This window comes from Amphiura filiformis, chromosome 6 (genome assembly GCF_039555335.1).
Source record: "Amphiura filiformis chromosome 6, Afil_fr2py, whole genome shotgun sequence".
NCBI lineage: Eukaryota > Metazoa > Echinodermata > Ophiuroidea > Amphilepidida > Amphiuridae > Amphiura > Amphiura filiformis.
Window position 1 is genome coordinate 1,261,882 of NC_092633.1, and position 22,246 is coordinate 1,284,127.

The 22,246-nt window shown below is 39.5% G+C and overlaps 1 protein-coding gene across 1 annotated transcript; it reads left to right on the top strand.

The window, feature by feature from the left end:
* Nucleotides 1–6,964: 6,964 nt before the first annotated feature.
* LOC140154122 (uncharacterized) lies at nt 6,965–10,467 on the top strand. The gene is made up of 3 exons (XM_072176728.1): nt 6,965–7,229; nt 7,301–7,569; nt 9,461–10,467. Exons 1-3 carry the CDS (start codon nt 6,965–6,967, stop codon nt 10,424–10,426), a joined length of 1,500 nt encoding a protein of 499 aa, XP_072032829.1. The 3' UTR covers nt 10,427–10,467.
* Nucleotides 10,468–22,246: the final 11,779 nt, after the last annotated feature.

Below are 22,246 nucleotides of genomic sequence, written 5' to 3' on the forward strand. Positions count from 1 at the left end.
TCAAAATTACCTACATTTCCACTTTTTGCGGCAATTTTGCGCACAATCTGACGATTTTGCCCCCCTGAAATTCACTTCCCCATACCCACCCCGAAAAAATTCTTGGTGCCGCCACTGGTTCTTGTCCTAAGCTCCCGATATCTATCAACATTTCGGTGCCAAAACATTTACAGTATAAAGTTTTTTGTTCCGAATGTCTAAATAAAAATGTCATTGGCAGCGCAATGGTTTCTGGGAAGAGTAAATTCCAACTTCATGAGTCCTGGATCTGGCTACATCAACGCTGAAAGGAGTTCACGGTCATTGTCAATTCGGTCATTATAGGCCCACGCGTGTTGAATACTCTGCGTGCTAGCCATGCGCTTCAACGAAAAAAGTTCAATTGTTGAAATATTTCCTCAAAATATCAAGAGCTTTCTCAAGAACTACTGAACCAATACTAGGCTTGTTTGTACTCATTTTAATGCATTTTTCAGGCTGATTCGAAATATGGTCATGAAAATTTACATTTCTGAAATTTTTGAATTTGCTAAAAATAATTTGAAACTTGTCGCGTGAAGAGAGTTAAAGACACTATCTGTAATCTTCGTGAATATTTTAAATGGTAAAAGGAATACATGTTGCCTTATCAAAGTGAAAGTCTTTTAGGTTTTTTTTTTTTCATAAATTATGAAAAATCAGGAAAAAGTGTAAAATTCCGTAGCCTATATGGACAAGGTCCGAACATTTGCTAAATCTATGTCACATTTTATTCTTATTAATATTAGGGAGCGATCGTTATTTACGACAGGGAGGAATGGGCATTTTGAAGGGGGAACCCGATTTTTGTTTTGGGTCTTTAGGTGGAACGCGAATTTTTTTTTTGAACCAGGAGGGGGGATTGTTAAATTTTAAATGGAGAAATTCGGGAAAACAAGGGGAGAATTCGAAAATTTTGAGCGGACGCGAGGGGGGAGCGCGAATATTTTTGTCGATATTTTTCCAAAACACCCATCCCCCCTGCCGTAATTAACGATCGGTCCATAGGCGTAAATCCCGGGGTGGGGGATTTATCCCCAATATTTTGCCAGGGGTGGGCCATACAATCACCCCCCCAATGTTGACACCTGAATATGGGTTTCTGACCAAATTAACCTCATATTTTTAGCCCCAAAAGTGCACATTTACGCGCTCTTAGCGCGTATTTATTCCACTTTTGCACCATATTTCATCAGTTTAGCTTCAAAATACTTATTCTGTCGCCAAAAGGTGCTGGATTCAGTATACTTTAAGATTTATTTCCAACCCCATCCGCCATGTCAAAAAGAAATAATCTGCGCCACTGAATCGGTCCCTTAAAAGCGTGAGCTCGCCTTCGATCCCGTCAGTAGTACATGGTGTTACGTAACCCAGTGCAAAATTTGCTACATTAGTGGAACCAATGCTTTTTAGCTTCTGAATACCCCTACGAACAAAACCTGAGTTGGTTCCATTTTTTTCGAATGTGTCTTCGGCGGCCATTTTGAAATTCAAAATGGCCACTATATTTAGCCTTTTGAAAGTCATATTTTTCTTAATGATTATTTATACTTTTGATCGTCAAAATCCACTAAGAACATAATTAGGGTCATTTTCTAAAATCCAAGATGGCTGCCAACTCCAAAATGGCCGCCAATCGGTCTAAAATGGTCAGCCAGCTATAAGGACATTGATTTCTTTCCTTTTTGCTGATTATTTTCACTACTTATGTTTCTGAGAATCCACTGAGAACTAAAAACTTAATTTGGTCCATTTTCTCCAATCCAAGATGGCCTCTAAATCCAAAATGGCCGCCTTTAAGTAAAATATGGCATACGCTTTAGGCAAATACTATAATTGAGAGTAAAATACATGTATCTCATTTCTGTCAGATATAGATAAGAAAATGATTGTAAACATCTTAAAGTAGTGCAACAACATTGTTTATGGAGAATATAGGTGTATTTCACCTTTCAAAATGGCCGCCAAAGTGTCTTGAAATTGGCTAAGAATAATTTGTCAGCATGTATGCAATGATATGCAGAAAATTATGTTTTTAAAAAGCTGAAATTTCAATATTGTAATTAATTTTTAGACATTTATGATAGAGCTGACCTTGAGGCATTTAAATGCCTATTGTAATCATATATGTTATCAGTAATTCCAAGTTCCTCAGTTTGGTGCACAACTGTATTGGTACACTCTTCATCTGCTCCACAAGCACATGCTTCTGTACAAGTCAGATTGTGTCGTCTACAGGAACATCTTCTGGAGCATTTGCTTATTCCACATCCGCACCTAACAAGCTCGACAACAGACAGACACAGGAGATATTGCAATGTCTGACAGGATAGGTACTGGAATGCTATCTGCATCACTCGACCATTCTAGCTTGAATGGGTCTGGAATATTTGGATGTACCACAAGGTCTTGACTCCAAACATATGCTTGCATATGCGCCCCCAGAATGTGTTGATGCCACGCACCAGCAGTTGGAGGGATTTTATCAATCCCCTGGTTGGCTCTTGAAGCGTTTCCATCTTGTAGGTCATTTTTTGTGCCCATGAGCCTGCACAAAAAACTCTCACAGCCTGAAACAACACTTTGAGAAGAAATGTCTGCATCACCAAGTTGACTCAGTGCTGTGAGTTCTTCAGGTGTTGCTTCAGTGAAGGCCTTGAAGGCAGTATTCTTGCCTATACCTTTGATATGTCCACATGTGTCGCATCGTGCATCCTGTTAAACAAAGAAATCCCGGAAGCGCTACTGCTTTTGATTTCCCAAGACGGCTAATGTAATGGTTTCAGCAAGATTTTCCTTCTGTTGTCACCTGTTCCCATAAGCATGGTTGTCTGAAGACCAAGAACCGTGAGTCTTCGAAGAACAAGGACCATAACATCTGTATCTTGCGTCATGAATGGACATTCTTTCCAGCTTCAGAGATCTCTGTTGCATGTAGCATGATTAGAGTGTCTGCTTCCTCTTGTTTACTAACACCTGTCGATGGCTGAGCATCATTCATGTTGCTTTTCACATACACGCATGTTACAGTGACTACTGGAATCTTCAACTGCATAACTTTGTTTGCCAGGTAGATTGTGAGGGAGTCCTTAATTTCATTGTTAGCCAAAAATAGCTTTGAGTCATGGATGGGGGTTGTGTCAGCAACAATGTAGGCTGATTCTTGGACTCCTAACTTGCGACGTCTGATTATATCTTTTTTTTTCTCTTCCATAATTATCAAAGATGACATGGCAACCTTCATAGTCACTATAACACGATAACACGTCTGCATGTGAAAACCAACATGAATGATGCCAGCCATCGACAGGTGTTAGTACACAAAAGAAAGCAGACACTCTAATCATGCTACATGCTCACAATCTATGTGGCAAACAAAGTTTTGCAGTTGAAGATTCCAGTAGTCTCTGTAACATGTGTGCATGTGAAAAGCAACATGAATGATGTTCAGCCATCAACAGGTGTTAGTACAAAAGAGGAAGCAGACATTCTAATCATGCTACATGCAGCAGAGATCTCTGAAGCTGGAAAGAATGTCCATATCATGACCCAAGATACAGATGTTATGGTCCTTGCTCTTCGAAGACTCACGGTTCTTGGTCTTCAGACAACCGACAACCATGCTTATGGGAACAGGTGACAACATAAGGAAAATCTTGCTGAAACCAATACATATCCGTCTTGGGACATCAAAAGCAGCAGCGCTTCCGGGATTTCATTGTGATGCGACACATGTGGACATCTCAGAGGTATATGCAAAAAGACTGCCTTCAAGGCCTCTATTGAAGCAACACCTGAAGAACTCACAGCACTGAGTCAACTTGGTGATGCAGAAATGCCTTCTCAAAGTGTTGTTTCATGCTGTGAGAGGTTTTTGTGCAGGCTCATTGGCACAAAAAATGACCTACAGGCAGACCTACAGGCCAACACAGCTGAGATGGAAACGCTTCAAGAGCCAACCAGGGGGGATTGATAAAATTCCTCAAACCTCTGGTGCGTGGCATCAACACATTCTGCGGGCGCATATGCAAGCATATGTTTGGAGTCAAGACCTTGTGGTAAATTTAAATATTTCAGACCCGTTCAAGCTAGGATGGTCGAGATGCAGATAACATTCCAGTACATATCCGGTCAGACATTGCAATGGCTCCCGAGTCTGTTGCCGAGCTTGTTAGGTGCGGATGTGGAATAAGCAAATGCTCCAGATGATGTTCCTGCAGAGTGCAGACGACACAATCTGACTTGTACAGAAGCATGTGCTTGTGGAGCAGATGAAGAGTGTACCAATACAGACGTGCACCAAACCGAGGAACTTGAAAACATAGATGACAACTAGGCATTTAAATGCCTCAAGGTCAGCTCTACCATAAATGTCTAAAGTTGAATTACAATATTGAAATTTCAACTTTCAAAAACATGATTTTCTGCATTTCATTGCAGCCATTTTGAAAGCTGAAATGCGGCCATTTTGAAAGCTGAAAAGCACCTATATTCCCCTTAAACAATGTTGTTGCACTACTTTAAGATGTTTAGAATCATTTTCTTATCCATATCTGACAGAAACGAGATACATGTATTTTCAATGGTAGTAATTGCCTAAAGCGGTATGCCATATTTACTAAAAGGCGGCCATTTTGGATTTAGAGGCCATCTTGGATTGGAGAAAATGGACAAAATTAAGTTGTTAGTTCTCAGTGGGTTCTCAGAAACATAAGTAGTGAAAATAATCAGCCAGCAAAAAGGAAAGAAATCAATGTCCTTATAGCTGGCAGACCACTTTAGACCAATTGCCGGCCATTTTGGATTTGGCAGCCATCTTGGATTCTAGAAAATGACCCTAATTATGTTCTTAGTGGATTTTGACGATCAAAAGTATAAATAATTGTTAAGAAAAATATGACTAAAAAAAGGCTAAATGTAGTGGCCATTTTGAATTTCAAAATGGCCGCCGAAGACGCATTCAAAAAAATGGAACCAACTCAGGTCTTGTTACCTAGGGTATTATAAGGGTACAAAAAAACCTTGGTTCCACTAATGTAGCAAATTTTGCACACCCTCATTTCAAATATATAGTTTTGGTTTCTCTATTGTTCAGAAACCAAAAATCAAGGGATTAAAATGTGGAGATGAACTGGTATGCAATCATAACACTATTGTGCTGGGAGGACACAAGAGGGTATATATAATCAAAAGTATAATGCCCTATAACCATACGTATATAATAGCCTATTGTGCTAACATGTTCATTATCGATATCTATCAACGCGGGCGACTTTTGCCGTAGATTTTTTTTTTTTTTTTTTTTTATTTGATTTGTTCGGGTTTTGACAACCCTGGATAACCCAAGAAAGCCTCTATTGAAGCTTATTTCCATTGGGGTCCATTTGAACACCGGGACGGGACGGGAACAGTCAGGGGTTAACACCCTACTCTTTTCGAAACTGGCTGCGAGATACATGTACAGGTATGGCACTCTGTACACGGGACCGACGGCTTAACGTCCCCTCCGAAGGACGGAGTACTTTCATGATTCATTTACCCAATTCTAAATGAACCATGGGGAGAGCGGAAGTCTGAATTTAATCTACAGAAGTTGCCATTCTGTAACTTCTGTAGGTGGCACACTTCCCATTCTGTAGGTGGCACACTTCCATGACACCATAAGTTACACCCGAGTTCCGAGATTCGTTTGATAAGTTATGGATATATACGAGACCTAGGCCAGGGCTATGACACTCTATTCACGTGGTTTCTTTTCCAACGCTAAAAGATTACGAATTTTGGTGGTTTGTAAATGAAAAGTGTCCGCACTATCGATTGATTACGTAACTGTTATGAATAATTTATTAGTTTTTCAATGCAATCGCCTCGACCCATTAATACATATTTTATTTCGATATACGTGTCGAAATAAAAGGAGAATAGAAACACCGCGTGCGAATCAGAGAAACATTTGCTGTGCATTGGGATCGCTTCGGAAGCTGTGAGCTCCGAATAATTTGACGATTTTTGCGGTCCAAAATCACATTTCTTTGACAAAAACAGTTTTGTCGTTTTATTTTACATTGTCGGAGAGCCGATATTTATATAGTTTACGCTATCACGGCGAAATAGGATCATTTTCATCCACTTTTATCGCACGTGAGAATGGCGGAGCAGAATTCGACAGGTATGTCGCCCAAGTCAGCGTCGATACAATCGGCAGCTGCCAACAAGCATAGCTCTACACGTGGTGAGGGCAAAACAAGCAAAAAAGATTTGCCAGTTCCTTCGGCTGTACCTAAAAAGAAGCCAGGCAAACAGCAGCCCCAGGGCAATACTAGTTCTAATAAGACTGGTGATACTGAAACTGATAGACTGGGTTCAATTGAGAAACTCTTGATCCAGATGCATAGAGATTCACGTGAGCAAAAGGCTGAATTTACAGCCAGAATTGACAAGCTAGAGAAAGAATATCATGCTAGCAATAGTAATATGCAGTATATCTACCATGACTCCGACTCAATGAGCGGTGAACAGTGTGAAAATGCTTATCCAAATTATGGATATTATGGCGGGGGTGAACATGATGTCATGGATATGACTAGTGACGCTATGAGTGAAACTCATGCTTATGATGATAGCACTGGTGATATTGCTGCCCCAGAGGAACTAAATGAGCAGGTGCTGAGCACTATTAGTGACTTGGTGAAAGAGTCTGAGAAACAAAACGTGTCTAAAGATACACCCATTTCCAGCAGCAAAGCCCACGGGCTTTGCAAGGAAATTTGCCGATGTTGCGGAGGTGGGGCCTCCTCTTAATGGGGAATTGACAACAGAGATCAATACCATGTTGGAGATGAAACTGAATGAAAACAAGATCGCAGAGTTACTTGCAAAACATATCGCACCCTCCAACCTGTCTCGGCTTAAATCGCCCAAGGTAAATCCGCCCATTTGGGCATCAATGACTCCTAAGACACGTGCATTTGACATACGCTTACAAAGAATCCAGAATTCTTTAACTGGTGGAATGTGTGCTCTTATGCGCTCCATTGGGGATGACAAGCTTACATCAGAGCTGGAAGAGGTGGTTGCACTGCTGTGCAATGCAAACTATGAACTGAGCAATGCTCGGAAGGACCACATTAAACCTCAGCTAAACCCGGCCTATGGCCACTTGTGCCAGACTCAAACTGGGTCAGATTTCCTGTTTGGAGATGATCTCCAACGTAATGTGAAAGATATTACAGAGGAGAAAAAAGCTGTCATGATGTGCACAAAACAGGGGAAGCCATATAAGGCTTTCGGGAAGAATCCAAGGTTCCACCCCTATTCTACGCAAGGCGTGCACCAATCCAACTTTCATCAGAGAAGGGGACAGTATCGCCCTGGACCTTTTTTAGGGAACAGATCACCCCAGATGCAGGCACCCTACCGCCAGCAACCGCTGTACCGTCAGGGATATCAGCAACCGCAGTGGCGCCAGACATTGCCTCCCCAGAAACTGTACAACAGAGGGAAAGCACCCTCTACCCAAACCAGACCAAGCCAGTAGTAAAACCTGCAGAGGTAGGTGAGTGCAGTGATGCAAATATAGTAGGTGGTCGATTGAAGTCATGTGTATCTGAATGGTATAAATATACATCGGATCCTTCGATTATAGAGGCAGTTAAAGGCTATAGATTAGATTTTAAAGAATTGCCCCCTTATCAAACTGTTAAGCCACATCCATATAATTTGTCAGAAATGGAAACAAATGCAATTGATGAGGAAGTGAAATCCTTATTACGGAAGGATGTGATTGAACGTACTCAACCAGAAGAGGGTGATTTTTGGTCAAATATTTTTTCACGTCCCAAAAAGGACGGAGGTAGACGTATGATACTAGATCTATCCCAATTAAATAAATACTTGACCTATCAGCACTTTAAAATGGATACATTTGAAGTTGCAAGAAAGCTAATTTCTCATGATTGCTACATGGCTTCAATCGACCTCAAAGATGCCTATTATTCAGTACCCATATCAAAACAGCATAGGAAATACCTGAAATTTCTTTGGAATGGTGTTTTATATCAGTATAAAGCTCTACCAAATGGACTTTCCTCAGCTCCAAGGCTATTTACCAAAGTGTTAAAACCACCTTTTTCCAAATTGAGGAGCCTAGGTTACTGTATTGTTGGGTACATAGATGATACCCTCATTATTGCTCCATCAAAACAGGAAGCAGAACAGGCAGTGCACCACACAGCCAATGTCTTGTCTAAGCTGGGGTTTATTATTCACCCAAGAAAATCAATATTTGAGCCAACACAACAAATTAAATTCCTGGGCTTTGTGATAAACTCAAGTGACATGACAGTGTCATTAACAGGAGACAAGAGACTTGATATTAAGAACAGGTGTATTGAACTCTTGCGTAAACAAAAACCAAGCATTAGACAAATAGCTGAAGTTGTTGGGAAAATAGTCGCAGCATCCCCTGCAGTTCAATATGCCCAACTGCATTACAGAGCTTTGAAAAAAAAAAAAATTGTATCTCACAAGCATAATGCTGGAAATTTTGAGGCAAAAACTGTTTTGGGACAATCTGCTAGAAATGATCTGGATTGGTGGATTTGCAACATTGATCAGGAAACAACTAGGGCACAGGTTCAGGTACCTAATGCAGATATACAGATTGAAAGTGATGCCAGTGGCTTAGGATGGGGTGGTACAAATGGTATTGATGAGATTGGTGGTAAATGGAATGCCCAGGAACAGCAGTTGTTTGAGTCATCAGGCATTAACACCATGGAGTTGCTAGCTGCATTTTTTACGGTGCGAGCATTTTGTAAACAAATGAAAAACAAACATGTTCATGTTAAATGTGACAACCAAACAGCGGTGACTTACATCAATAATATGGGGGGTACTCGTTCAACTGGGTGCAATGCTTTGGCAAAGGAGTTATGGCAGTGGTGCATTGAGCATGATATGTGGCTGTCCGCATCTTATTTACCCGGAGAGTATAATGTAATCGCAGATCAAAGGTCCCGCAAATTCCAAGATCAAACGGAATGGATGCTGGACAAGGGTGTTTTTGATGAACTGTGCAGTCGGCTAGGTCAGCCAGATATTGACCTTTTTGCATCTAGACTGAACAAGCAGGTAACCAAGTACATATCATGGAAACCTGACCCAGATGCTGAAGCGACTGATGCATTTACAGTCAATTGGGGAAATTTTTTCTTTTATGCTTTCCCTCCATTCTGTTTGATCTATACTTGCCTCCAGAAAATAGAAATGGAAAAAGCAGAAGGCATTATTATACTCCCTAAATGGCCTACTCAGCCATGGTTTGCTAAAGTATTGCACATGCTGGTTGCCCAGCCCATTCTCTTGCCCAAAGGTGTCATCTCTCAGCCCATATCAGGGTAAAACACCCACTCACTCATAAATTACGCCTTTTGTGTTGCAGATTGTCCGGAGATCACTGCAAGAGCAAGGAGTTCCGCAGGAGGCGTTGCTCATTATTGAGCAATCATGGCGACCCTCAACAGCTAAACAGTACCATGTGTATATTACAAGATGGCTTGACTTTTGCAGTAGATGGGGCACTAATCCTATGCAATCGGATGTAGGCCCTGTTCTCAGTTTTCTTACTGAACAGTTCAGCAATTTCAATTTAAGTTATAGTGCTATGAATACATGTAGGTGTGCACTATCTACATTTCTTATTATACCAGGAGCTCACACAGTTGGTACTCATCCCTTAATAACAAGATTTATTAAGGGTGTATTTCAAATTCGTCCTACATTACCAAGATACAGTGAAGTTTGGGATGTCACAATTGTGTTGAATTATTTGAAATCTCTACATCCAACCAATCAATTGCGTTTGAGAGATTTGACATTCAAACTTACAATGCTGATGGCATTGACTACAGGGCAAAGAGTACAGACACTTCACATGTTAAATTTAGAAGACATGGTGGTTCACAGTAACGACATAACATTTTATTGCTCAAAATTGCTTAAACAATCTAGGCCTGGTAATGTAGGAATGAAAATTGAGTTCAAATCATATAATGTAGATAAACGTGTATGTGTGCTTTCAGTGCTACAGCACTATATTAAGGTTACTAAAAGTTTAAGAGGAGATGAGCAGCAATTGCTGATTAGTTTTAGAAAGCCACATGGTAAAGTTACTAAGGACACTATTTCAGGCTGGATAAAACGTACTATGAAAGCAGCAGGTGTCAATATAGAGGTATTCAAGTCACATTCAACACGAGCAGCATCTTGTTCTGCGGCAAACTCTAGACATGTACCTATTACAGATATACTAGCTGCAGCAGGATGGTCTGGGGAAAAAACTTTCCAGCAACATTACAATAAGCCTGTTGTGAAACAAAGTGAATTTGCTAATGCTGTGTTGGAGTAAGACACGTAAAGAAAACAAAGAAACTACAAGTAGCCCAAGGCTCTTACTATGTTTATTAAAAAGTAAACATGTATTGTGTATAAACAAGCAAAAAATTGGTAATGGTTGATGTTACAAGTTGTCCAAGAAGGACAATACTCTGATGTACTTTTGCATGTATGATTAAAGACTTGTTGTTGGTGAAAACTTACCATTGTTTTCAGTTTGTTGTTGTGCTATGAGGCTAGACTTGCTTTAAAGTCTCCTTTTATTTCGACACGTATATCGAAATAAAATAGGAAGATTAAACGAGAACTTACCTTAGTTCGAAGTTTGATCCTTATTTTATGAAGATATGGTGAGTGGAGGAATAAAATGCCCTCCCTCCCATACCCAAGTCTTCATAAATATGCAATAAGCAAGACAACACACCTTTTGTGAGGTTACCTGTTTGGTTTTTACATTATTATTATCAAGCTAGCCTCATCATTACTTTCAAGGCTGATTCGCACGCGGTGTTTCTATTCTCATTTTATTCCTCCACTCACCATATCTTCATAAAATAAGGATCAAACTTCGAACTAAGGTAAGTTCTCGTTTAATCTTCCTATTATCTGTATTTATCAAAGTACTTGGAATAGCAATCTGGTGAGTTCACTGAACTACGCCCAAATACTGATGGAGTTTTAATGGCGCTAATCCTCTCCATACACATATGAACAAATACAATAGGAGAAGGTCAACACATATGACCTCCTATATGACATGTTATATGAGATGTACAACAACCTGAATATCATAAAGATCAGTGTTCGTTTGTGCATATGAACTGCATATTTACAATACTAAATATTACTCGTTATATATTATGTCAAATATTGGTATTATGACAACACGGTATATACATTGTATATAAAACGACTAATAGATCCTACTATCATGGCGTCAGGTCATTGGTTCATCATATCCCGTATGTTTCTTAAAATTCATTCATATTTGAGACAAATTTCTGTGCCCATTTTATAGGCGTACAGGTGGATCCGGTTTTTTTGTCATTTTCATTTCTTTTTTGATGAAAGAATTAAGGTTTTCCACTGCACGGAGGCCACTATGTGATACTAATTTAATGCTATTTGTAAATGAATGCGGATTCCCGGTTGTTGTTTTTCCACAGTGTGACAACTGTCCACCCATCCAGACAACATCATCACATAATAAAACGTCTGTATTTGTACGATGAGTAAATATTAAACTGAACTTTGCCTTGGAACATTGTGTAGACGGTGTAAGATTTTATGGGCGCCCTCAACATTATTATCCTCTTTGTATCCGTAAATGACATGGCATAGACTGTGTGAATTCTATGAAGACTACTTATACATGGGGTCATATCCATGGACACAAGTAACGATAATTGACAACACGATACGCGACTGTATTTAGGGAGGCTAACCACTATTGTCTGTCCAAATAACTTAGACACCCGGTTTTTAGGATATATTTCGAAAAGTTTTCACTTTGGCAAAAAGTCATGAAAGAAAAGTTGCTAAACACGGCCAGACCTAACAGAAATTATTAGTAAAGCAATGAAAAAATATTCTTCCTTGTCTACTTTTATTCAATTTTGACCGATTTACAGCAAGATATCTGGGTCCAGCCGAATATTCCTAATGACTTGAAACTTTTGATGGGATAATCTATTTACAGTAAGGGGTGTTTGAACATTGTAGTCATGCATATTGATCAGTGATGACACCCTCTTTCTTTGATCCTTTTACTAATTCACAATAATGGCGGTCTACTCAAATGCATTCAACAAAAGCATGTTTGCAATCACCGCGAGAGGTCGTCTCACGTCACACGCATAACAAATACACTAAGATCAAATAGGTTGATGACAATATTTGATTGAATGGACTGTGGATTTCTGTGAAGGACACCGGTTCAAATCCTTTGTTTGGAGCCAATCAATATAATTTCATGCACAACCTCTATAACTCAAAAGATGTCACAGTTAGTGCATTATAACAAATGATAGGGCAAGTTACTGTGCGTCTGGAGTGTATTGTGAATTATACTCCTCACCAATAACATCAGAACATTCATAGGGCATACAATTTGTATTTTCTTGGAATTCAGCATCGAAGTGGTTACGTAATTCTCTTGGTTACCGGATCACGCTACTTTGGTATGCCTTCGAGTGCCATATACTTTATGTGGTGATCATTTCGATCGTGGTTCATTACTCTAGCGCGTGATCCCGTTGACATAGTAACATTACGTAACTTCGATACTGAATTGGGCCAAGCCAAAAGCATGCACAGAACAAGATTCAAATACCGCGCCGAATTGTTGTAATTGGTTGAGGGACAACTGGGATCACTGCGTTAATACACTAAGAATAAATATACCAATAAGAAACACTGTCTGCATTTTATGAACTGAATTATATTTTTCATTTTTATAAAATGTTTTTGGTGAGGAGTATAATTAATTTACTATTCATCCATTCACTATCCAAAATCACAATACCTACAAATCTGTATAATGAGACCTTCCAAAATAATGGTACCCAACTTCTACCGGATTATTTTTAAAGTGTTGAGAAAAACCTTCCAATTTCAATAGAATTTCTGGTAAACTCTCACTCAATGCTTTGGAAACACAAAAATCCCGTTAGGTCTCAGCGAATGTTAACACTTTTCTTTCATGACTTTCCTTGAAAGTGGATATTTTTTCAAATAAGTAACAAAAACTGGGTGTCTAAGTTAATTGGACAGACAATAATAATTAATAATGCCGGGTAGGGCCTACTCCTGGGCGACTCGTGTGGGCAAGGACGCTTAGGACGGTGACCAAATGAGTCTCAAATTTCACCGGGGAGGGGGGAGGGACACTCAAGTATGATAATGCAGGCCTATACGCATGTGTGGCCAACTTTTTTAAACACCCCCCTAAAACGAGTTTTACCCTACCAGCAAATTTAGGATCAATAGGCCTAAGCTAACTTAATACACTAAAGGAAGTTTTGGATGAGAAAACGGACATTTTGATGAGAAACGGCCAAAATGGTGAGAATTTAAATTTTCTCATTCTTTTGGATGAGAAACTTCCTGGTGTGTGTGTCAATCATTATTGTCTTATTAAAATCCGGGACTTTGGTTGACCTGTGCTAGACTCCAGCACATGTTAATGACGCAAAGACAGTTGTGGTAACACCATGGTCGCAGACCTGCAAAAAAGCTCAAAACAGATAGTAATGAAACCAGTTTTTATTTTCCTTGCTCTAGCGAGTTCACAGAGAAGGTGTTTCTAGTACAATGCAGCGTCGGACTCTAGCTGAGAGCGTAGCCTGAGTCCAAACGGACTCCAAGAAGGGCTCTCCATACACAAATGAACAAACACAAAGGAAAGTAGTCTCCTCCGTGACCAGCTTGATTTCGATGGAGCGAAACCAAATTGGCTGCAGAGGAGACGGGTAATTTTGCCATGCAAATGAGGTGAGCATGGTGAGTGCCCTCTCAAGAATAACTACTCTCTGCCTAGGCCTACATGTAGAAATCATGTGCATATATTGAAGGGTGGGGGGGGGGGTGTTTTGTTTATTTGTCTGAAATGTAAACGATGCATGATGATGTAGATGATTTGATTATGAATAAGATTATTCCCCGGAAAGCACAACCCATACCTCTTACCTATGTTCCCTCCCCCACCTATATATAACCTCCTCCGCCCTCCCCACACTCGTTATCGACTCTTCCCAATTATTCCACTCCACTCGTGAGCCCCCTCTCCCCCTCCTTCCCTTCCCACTTCCAATGCTCTCTCCCTCTGTTTCCCCCTTACCCCTCCCCCTCACACACACATACCCTCTTTCCCTGGCGATCTCTTCTATCTCTCTCTCTCTCTATTCTCCAATAAATAAATTGAATAAAAGTTAGTTTAAACCAGCTTTCTATGATATTGATCTTCCGTCATGCGACATGCCCATAAATAGAGTTGCGTATAATAGTGTTTATAACAATGAAGTCATAATCTGTCAAGTGGCTATTGTAATGTCTGTGGAAATATTTCGATGGTCTATATATTTTCACAGTGAAATCAGCTTAGGCTAATTCGTAGTCTCAAGTCAATGCTTTCAAACTAAATCAATGCTTTCAAATGTAGACTGCTTTGTTCGACTTCTCTGCTCGTGAATATTGCACTGCGAAATTTAAACATTTCTTTTGTATACTTAGAGTAGGTAACTTCAAATCAAATAATTTTACGATCCACACCACTTATAAGAAACTGAAACCAAAACCGAAACTGACTGACACAAATGTTCGGTTTTAAACAAAAGGTAGAAACAATGAGTTCGATATCTTATGATTCAAGTGGTTAGGCAGGACAATAGGAAACCACGTGACCAAAACCAAAATCAAAACTAAAACTATATATTTGAAATGAGGCATTGTAGTCGACGGCTACCCAACTAAAGGCTGCTAGTCAGGTGTAGGAATGCGTGTATTTGGATTCGTCTATATGAAATATGGCGGGCTTAGCAAACTACTAGCAAACCCTTAGCAAACTACGATGCGTACGCACACTGCAGGGCAAAGAACAATGGAAATTGCCATAATGCGCGCGCATATTAAATGCCGGGCAATGACGTCACATGCCAAGTGGTCTATACTCAATCGCTTTTGCAGAAACATGAATCGCACGCATGATCAGTGTACTAAATCGCCGTCGTGTTTGCCTGCTGAGCATGCGCATGATTCGCTGTTCTCTAGAATTGCACACATAACTTAATTCAGTCTGATGATGAGCAACTCATGGGTATAAACACAGCTTTACACAATGACTAATTTACATAGGCACAAAAGACCGTGTTCATGTACCGTTACTCAGCCAAAATGGCAGAGTAGGTCCCGGATGTTCGGTACATGTTCCTATCTCCTCAACGTTATACCTTTCCAACAAGGAAAGTGATACGAAAAGCGAACGTCTAGATATCTCGGGCATCTCAGATCATTACCTGGTTTTTCCCAGAGAAGATGTAAAGAAAGGAGGGAGAACGGAATTATATCCTTGAGATAATCTCGTAGGTAATCCTGTCGCATCTATTCATAGTCCTTTATTCTCAAGTAGTTACACATCTACTTGAAAGTAGCCTTTGATGTGATGTGTGTTGCCGACTACGGTTGATTAATTTTCACTCCAGAATTGAAACCATATCCAATGTTTCTATAGAGAATTCCTTGAAAGTTTGACACGTGTGTGTTAAGTACCTGATGTTGCTCTGAAGGGATACCACACGTGGATACTATAAGAAAGAAATGTAGTTTTGTAAAGATTCCAAAAAAATCCGCCCATTTTGGAACATATATTAATTATTTAGGAGAGTGTTTTAGGATTTTGTTAGAAAAGGGATGAGTTTTGATCATCTATATTTTATTGTTTTATGTATTTTCCTGTCATTTCCTGCAAACCTAATAAAGATATTTTGATAATTAAAAATAGCCTGTATCATAAATCGTAGAGGTTGAAAGCGTAACCAAGCGTGCAAAATTATTATTTGCCATGGAACTTCGGTCATATTTTATTTGAAATAAACTGGATGTTAGGATCTGCATGCATGGTATGCATAGTATTGATGGTATACAGACACTGACCTTTCCCTAAAACTAGTAAGCAGCAACTTGTGTATCACACCCGTCATGGGTTCGAACCCTTTTGTTGTATTTTATTGTTAAACCTAAATAGCGTGATTGCTTTTGAATGAGCGGCAACACACATATTTTGTTTGAGGATAGCTGGATCTATCTCCTTTCTTTACATCTTCTCTGGTTTTTCCATATGAAAGTAATTGAGGTGTTCCATCAAAGCTTCGTCGTGTGCTGCCACCTAGCGGTGGTTCCGGGAACTTTGCGTCTAGAGACGTCGATTTGAAGTTCATTTCCGATGGTGCAGGATCCCCGGAGGTAACCCCTCCTTCCAACAAAACAAGTATAATATAGAGGCCTTGCATGTGACGTATCATCCCGTAAATATGGCGGACTACTCAAATGCATTCAACAAAAGCATGATTGCAATCTACCGTGACAGTTCGTCAAATAGGTTGACAACATTTGATTGAATGGACTGCACTCCGCCATAACTATTGTGAAGGACACCGGTTCAAATACTTTGTTTGGAGCCAATCGATAAAATGATGCAGGGCCTCTATTCACCATCGAAGTGGTTACGTAATTCCCTTGGTTACCGGATCACGCTATTTTGGTATGCCTTCGAGTGCCATATACTTTACGTGGTGATTGTTTCGATCGTGGTTCACTACTCAAGTGCGTGATCTCGTTGACATAGTAACATTACGTAACTTCGATACTGAATAGAATCGATTCAAAACAACAAGCAACCAGTGATTCAACTCTTACATATTGCATAACAACCGTTTTTATAACAGTTTTTGTAATAATCCTATTGACTTAATTACATTATAATATTATTAATATGATTGACAGCTTCAAATCGTAGATAGCCCTTTTGTGAAAAACAGAATAAAATACGAAAAGCTTTATTATTATTAATGAGGCAAATTATCAAAGACTTAAACACCGCTATATAAGATATTCATAAAGAGAAGTAATGCCCATCATCTCTATATTTTATTTATATTTTATTTATCATCATACTCTATTTACAGGTAGAGTTGGAGACTGGAAGACACAGTTTACAGTGGCTCAAAACGAAGCATTCGATAAGCTTTATCGAGAGAAGATGGAAGGATCGGATCTTCAGGTGGATTTTAAAATCAAGCCACAACTATGACATTGAACTGGTTGGAAAACATGTGGATTGGTCATATTTATTTATCATCATAAGCTTCTCTGTTTTAGCTAATTAGCTAATTTTAATTTTAATTTTAATTTTAATTTTAATTTTAATTTTAATTTTAATTTTAATTTTAATTTTAATTTTAATTTTAATTTTAATTTTAATTTTAACTTTTTTTTAAATATTATTGTATTGACTACGTTAAAGAAATTCTCTAAATTTTGCTTACCTATGTCAACGGCCAATACTTGTTAACAGTCGGGCAACGCTGTGAATTGTAGTGATATATATCTTTCTCCGGTTCATAGTTTTATATTCGAAGCCACATATATTTTGACGACCAAAAAGTATTCGAAGCCGAATACACCCGGGGACCGGGAATACACTTTGAACCGGCCTTAAGAGTCAACGCCCTTTATATCAGTTTAGTTGGTCGTCGGTTGTCATGAGAGAAGGGTACGTATCTACAATTCTGTTATTTTGCCGATTCACCCTGAAACTATAATTGATATAAATCGAGTTTCATAATTAAAACATGGTGAAATTTACATTTTTTTCATGATTAATTATTTTAATGCAAAACTTCAATACACGTTATTCTATACCGGTTATAATAGGCCTATAATAGGGTGCATCAACCTGGGAATGTACATGTACGACTATCGCATTTTACAGTTTGCTTTTAACATTACTCGTTGACTGCCGATAAACGTCCCAATAAATCGGACTTAGTCACCGGTCAGTTCTCATGATAGATATCCATGGCTAACGATGGTTAACTATTCGCTACTTGCACGGTTCCGCCATTATGCACTATGTGCGGGGAGAGCCTCGAACTGGCAGCATACATGAAAGGAAGAATTATGTAACCTTACACAGAACGTTATGACTAGTTCAATTCCCATTCATGTATGCTGCCAGTTCGAGGCTCTCCCGCACATAGTGCATAATGGCGGAACCGTGCAAGTAGCGAATGAAAACATGTTAAAGGACATCAAGAAAATTTTCTAAGTTATTTATTTTGAGCTCTTTCGAGTATCGACGAGTAATGGATATATTCTGTAGATTTAGGTTTTGTCTGTGACTGCTAATGTGAGGCCGTCGTAGGTCGTACGGGGCTCAAACTCGGTGGGTGGGTGTAGCTCTGTCCTGGCAAGAAGAAGTTTATGTTCGTTAAGTCATCCGACCCCGGGGCCCCCTCCCAGGGGTCATTTGAGGTCAAATGACTAAAAACTGTCATATGGGCATGAAACTAGGTCGTACGGGACTCAAACTCGGTGGGTGGGTGACGTTCTGTCCTGGCAAGAAGATGTTTATGTTCGTTAAGTCATCCGACCCCAGGTCCCCCTCCCAGGGGTCATTTGAGGTCAAATGACTACAAACTGTCATATGGGCATGAAACTAGGTCGTACGGGACTCAAACTCGGTGGGTGGGTGTAGTTCTGTCCTGGCAAGAAGATGTTTATGTTCGTTAAGTCGTCCGACCCCGGGGCTCCCTCCCAGGGGTCATTTGAGGTCAAATGACTAAAAACTGTCATATGGGCATGAAACTTGGTCCTACGGGGCTCAAACTCGGTGGGTGGGTGTAGTTCTGTCCTAGCAAGAAGATGTCTATGTTCGTTAAGTCATCCGACCACGGGGTCCCCTCCCAGGGGTCATCTAAGGTCAAATTACTAAAAAGTGTCGTATGGGCATGAAACTTGGTAGGTACAGTCAACATTTAAAGCAGCATTTTTTGAAGGTCATTTTGGGGTCATCCAAGGTCACCACGGGTCATCTGAGGTCAAATTAGTAAAAGCTCATATATGGGCATGAAACTTGGTAGGTACAGTCAACATTTAGAGTTATAAGTTTAGGTCATTTTGGGGTCATCCAATGTCACCCTGGGGTCATCTGAGGTCAAATTAGTAAAAATTGTCATATGGGCATGTCACCATCAGCCTGGTAATCGCGCCCAGCCGAGAACCGCCAAATATGGGTAACCGCCTAGTCTATTTTAAAACTGATGCATCAATGACTATGTTCATCATGTCATATAGAGGCCTTGCATGCGACGTATCATCCCGTAAATATAGCGGACTACTCAAATGCATTCAACAAAAGCATGATTGCAATCTACCGTGACAGTTCGTCTCACACACATAATCCTGCACTACGATCAAATAGGTTGATGACAACATTTGATTGAATGGACTGCACTCCGCCATAACTACGGTGAAGGACACCGGTTGAAAACCTTTGTTTGGAGCCAATCAATAATTTCATGCAGGGCCTCTATTGTATCATTCTCACATAGATATAGAAATACTAAATTCGTTCACTATCTATATTTTTACTTCTAGTAGAGCTCCAATCTAAGGGTTAAAGTTATGTTTTAGGTTAGGTTGGGATTTTTTAAAAGTACCCAGTACAGTGAACCTTATGGTACAAATGCGCGCGAAAATTTTAGCATAGGCCTATTGAAACTAAACTGGTGAAATATGGGACAAAAGTGGAATAAATTCGCGCAAAGCGCTAAAATGGCATTCTGTGGCTATAAAATGGCCAAATATGAGGTTAATTTCGACACAAACCAATACACAGGCGTCAATATTGGGGGTGATTATATTGACCATCCCCTGGCAAAATATTGTGGCATTTATCCCCCCCGATCTACGCCTATGTAATTTAGAGCCCTGTGACTCCATCGGTCTCCCTCTCCTCTCTCTCCTCCCCCTCCCCCTTCCTTTTTTTTTCTTCCTCCCCTTGGCGGAAACTCTAATAGGCACAAAGGACCAATATGCGATACGTAATCTATTTCCTCTTCTTTCTATATCTAACCTCCTTGGGCCTACATATTAGTACTGATATATCATACGCTGGCGAAATTACGTAATTAATCGGATTAATTAACATACTGAGCAATAGGTGAAAACAATTTTGACAAAAGGAGTTGTCCTTGTCAATTTGTAGACATGTACTTTTGATTATTTACATAGCTTCTTCTCCAATCACTGTGTAAAACATCCATCCAAAAATCTGATTGCTATTATTATATGGATGAATGGACATATCACAAAAGGATTGCTTATCTCAATAGGGCATGTACTTAAGCATTTTTTTTAACTGACCGGCGTTATTGGGCGTTTTATCGGAGGTCACCGAGTAATGCCGAAGATCAAAATCGATTTTATGTATTGTGTATGTATCATAGGACGCTCGTATTAATTGTCTCTATGCGCTTGAGAATTCAACAATATAAATAATGGTAGCTCTATTATAATACACATTAATGTTTTAAGCAGATAAAATTCCAAAATATAATACGTTTTCTGCCTTTGCTTGTCACGTGGTAGGCCTATGTTGAAGTTGCGATTATATTTTTAAATAAGTTTCAACTGAATAACAAGAAGACAAGTGGCCTAGTGGTCTAAGGCGCTAGGCTCATAGAGTACTAAGCGTTGCGCCGTGAGTTCGAACCCCGCCTCTGCCAAACTTTAAAGAAGTAAATTAAAATTTGACTTTTTTAAATTTCATATTTGGGAAATGTGACTGGGAGAATTTATGTATGGTGTGGAGTGGTGTGATAGGGCATGTACTTTAACTGGCCGGCGCGGTCCGGTGACTAAGTCAGGAGGGTGAAAGTGCATATAGGAACAATGCCAAAAACTACGTCACGCCGGTCACGCTATTGTTCGAGTTAAACTACATCATTCGCCATTTTGTAAATATTAACGCATGATCGTTGCTTTGAAGTTTCCACCGGATAGTCTGTGGATAGCGCAAGAGCATGCTTTGACCATGCGCAAAAAATGAATATCATGAAGATGTTTAAGATTGATTCTTAGATGTTTCAAGAATTACCGTCATATTGCATAGATTCATCAAAGAATGGTTTGAAGTACTAACCTTATTTAGTAATTTTAAAAAATCGGGAGAATTTTACAAAATCAATGTTTTTACCTGTCGGTATTACAACTCGTGAAACACATTAGTGATGTGCCTGGGTGACCTAATCTACTAACCTTTAACGTTTCCTCTATGAACTCTAACCCTCCTGCAATATGGCGCCTATTGTCTAGAGTTAAACTACACCATTCGGTGTGTTACGTAATAGCTACGATGCCTATCCCTTTATTGGGCGTTTTATCGGCAGTCAACGAGTAATGTGTAGTACATTGGTCTATTATACTAATATTGTCGTGTATATAAACCTTGTTTGTGCAAACGTTATACCTTCATTGCTTTAGGCCTACTTTTATAGCGTGGTCAATAGTATGTAAACTTTATTTAAATCATTATTAAATTTTGAGCGGAACTAACGAGCACCGGGGGGGCACTCCCATTGTGGCCTGTACACCATCCGCGATAATGAAAACGCGTAAAAAGGGTAGTTTTTCGTGGATATGCACGATACGCGCGTAACGTGTTTAGGGTGTCAAAAACATGAAAAATTTGAAAAAAGGGTAATCAAAATTGCAATTGCTAATACGCGGAAATGAAATTTAGGGTATGAAATTTGAGGCACGGAATAAAATCCCTGTTTAGGGTATCGTTTTAACCAAGGGCTAAATCCTTGTTTAGGGTGCTTTTCAAAAGTTGAATATCGCGGATGGTGTACAGGCCACAATGGATGTGACCCCCCCGGTAACGAGCATATGCGGGTACAAAAATGAAAGAAACTCGCTACATCATTGCAACGCTGCTGTGTGTTGACGAATTTGATTGACCGATTAAATCTTGGGATCCTGAAATTTAAATACAAATTTAATCTCAGATTTTGTCATTATATGATTATATTAGGGTGTTTCGCAAAATATAAAATGGCACATCCTAGCAAACACATACAACGCTTTACAGAAAAGGTTAAAATGTCGTGTTATAATTGTAAATGGTATAAAAACGTTTCAATAACATTCATGAAACATTGTTGAAAATGTTTGCCCAAAATATTTTGCAATAACCTTTTAAAAACCTATACATTCATGATTGTATAACCCTACATTTCATAGGCGTAGATCCCGGGGGATGGTGGGGATAAAT

What these genes read in the sequence shown, in the direction of transcription:
- LOC140154122 (XM_072176728.1), top strand. Translation starts at nt 6,965, where the DNA reads ATGACTCCTAAGACACGTGCATTTGACATACGCTTACAAAGAATCCAG. An exon ending in GTTTGGAGATGATCTCCAAC is followed by an intron (nt 7,230 to 7,300) that starts GTAATGTGAAAG and finishes AAGCCATATAAG; the next exon opens with GCTTTCGGGAAGAATCCAAG. An exon ending in CAGTAGTAAAACCTGCAGAG is followed by an intron (nt 7,570 to 9,460) that starts GTAGGTGAGTGC and finishes TTTGTGTTGCAG; the next exon opens with ATTGTCCGGAGATCACTGCA.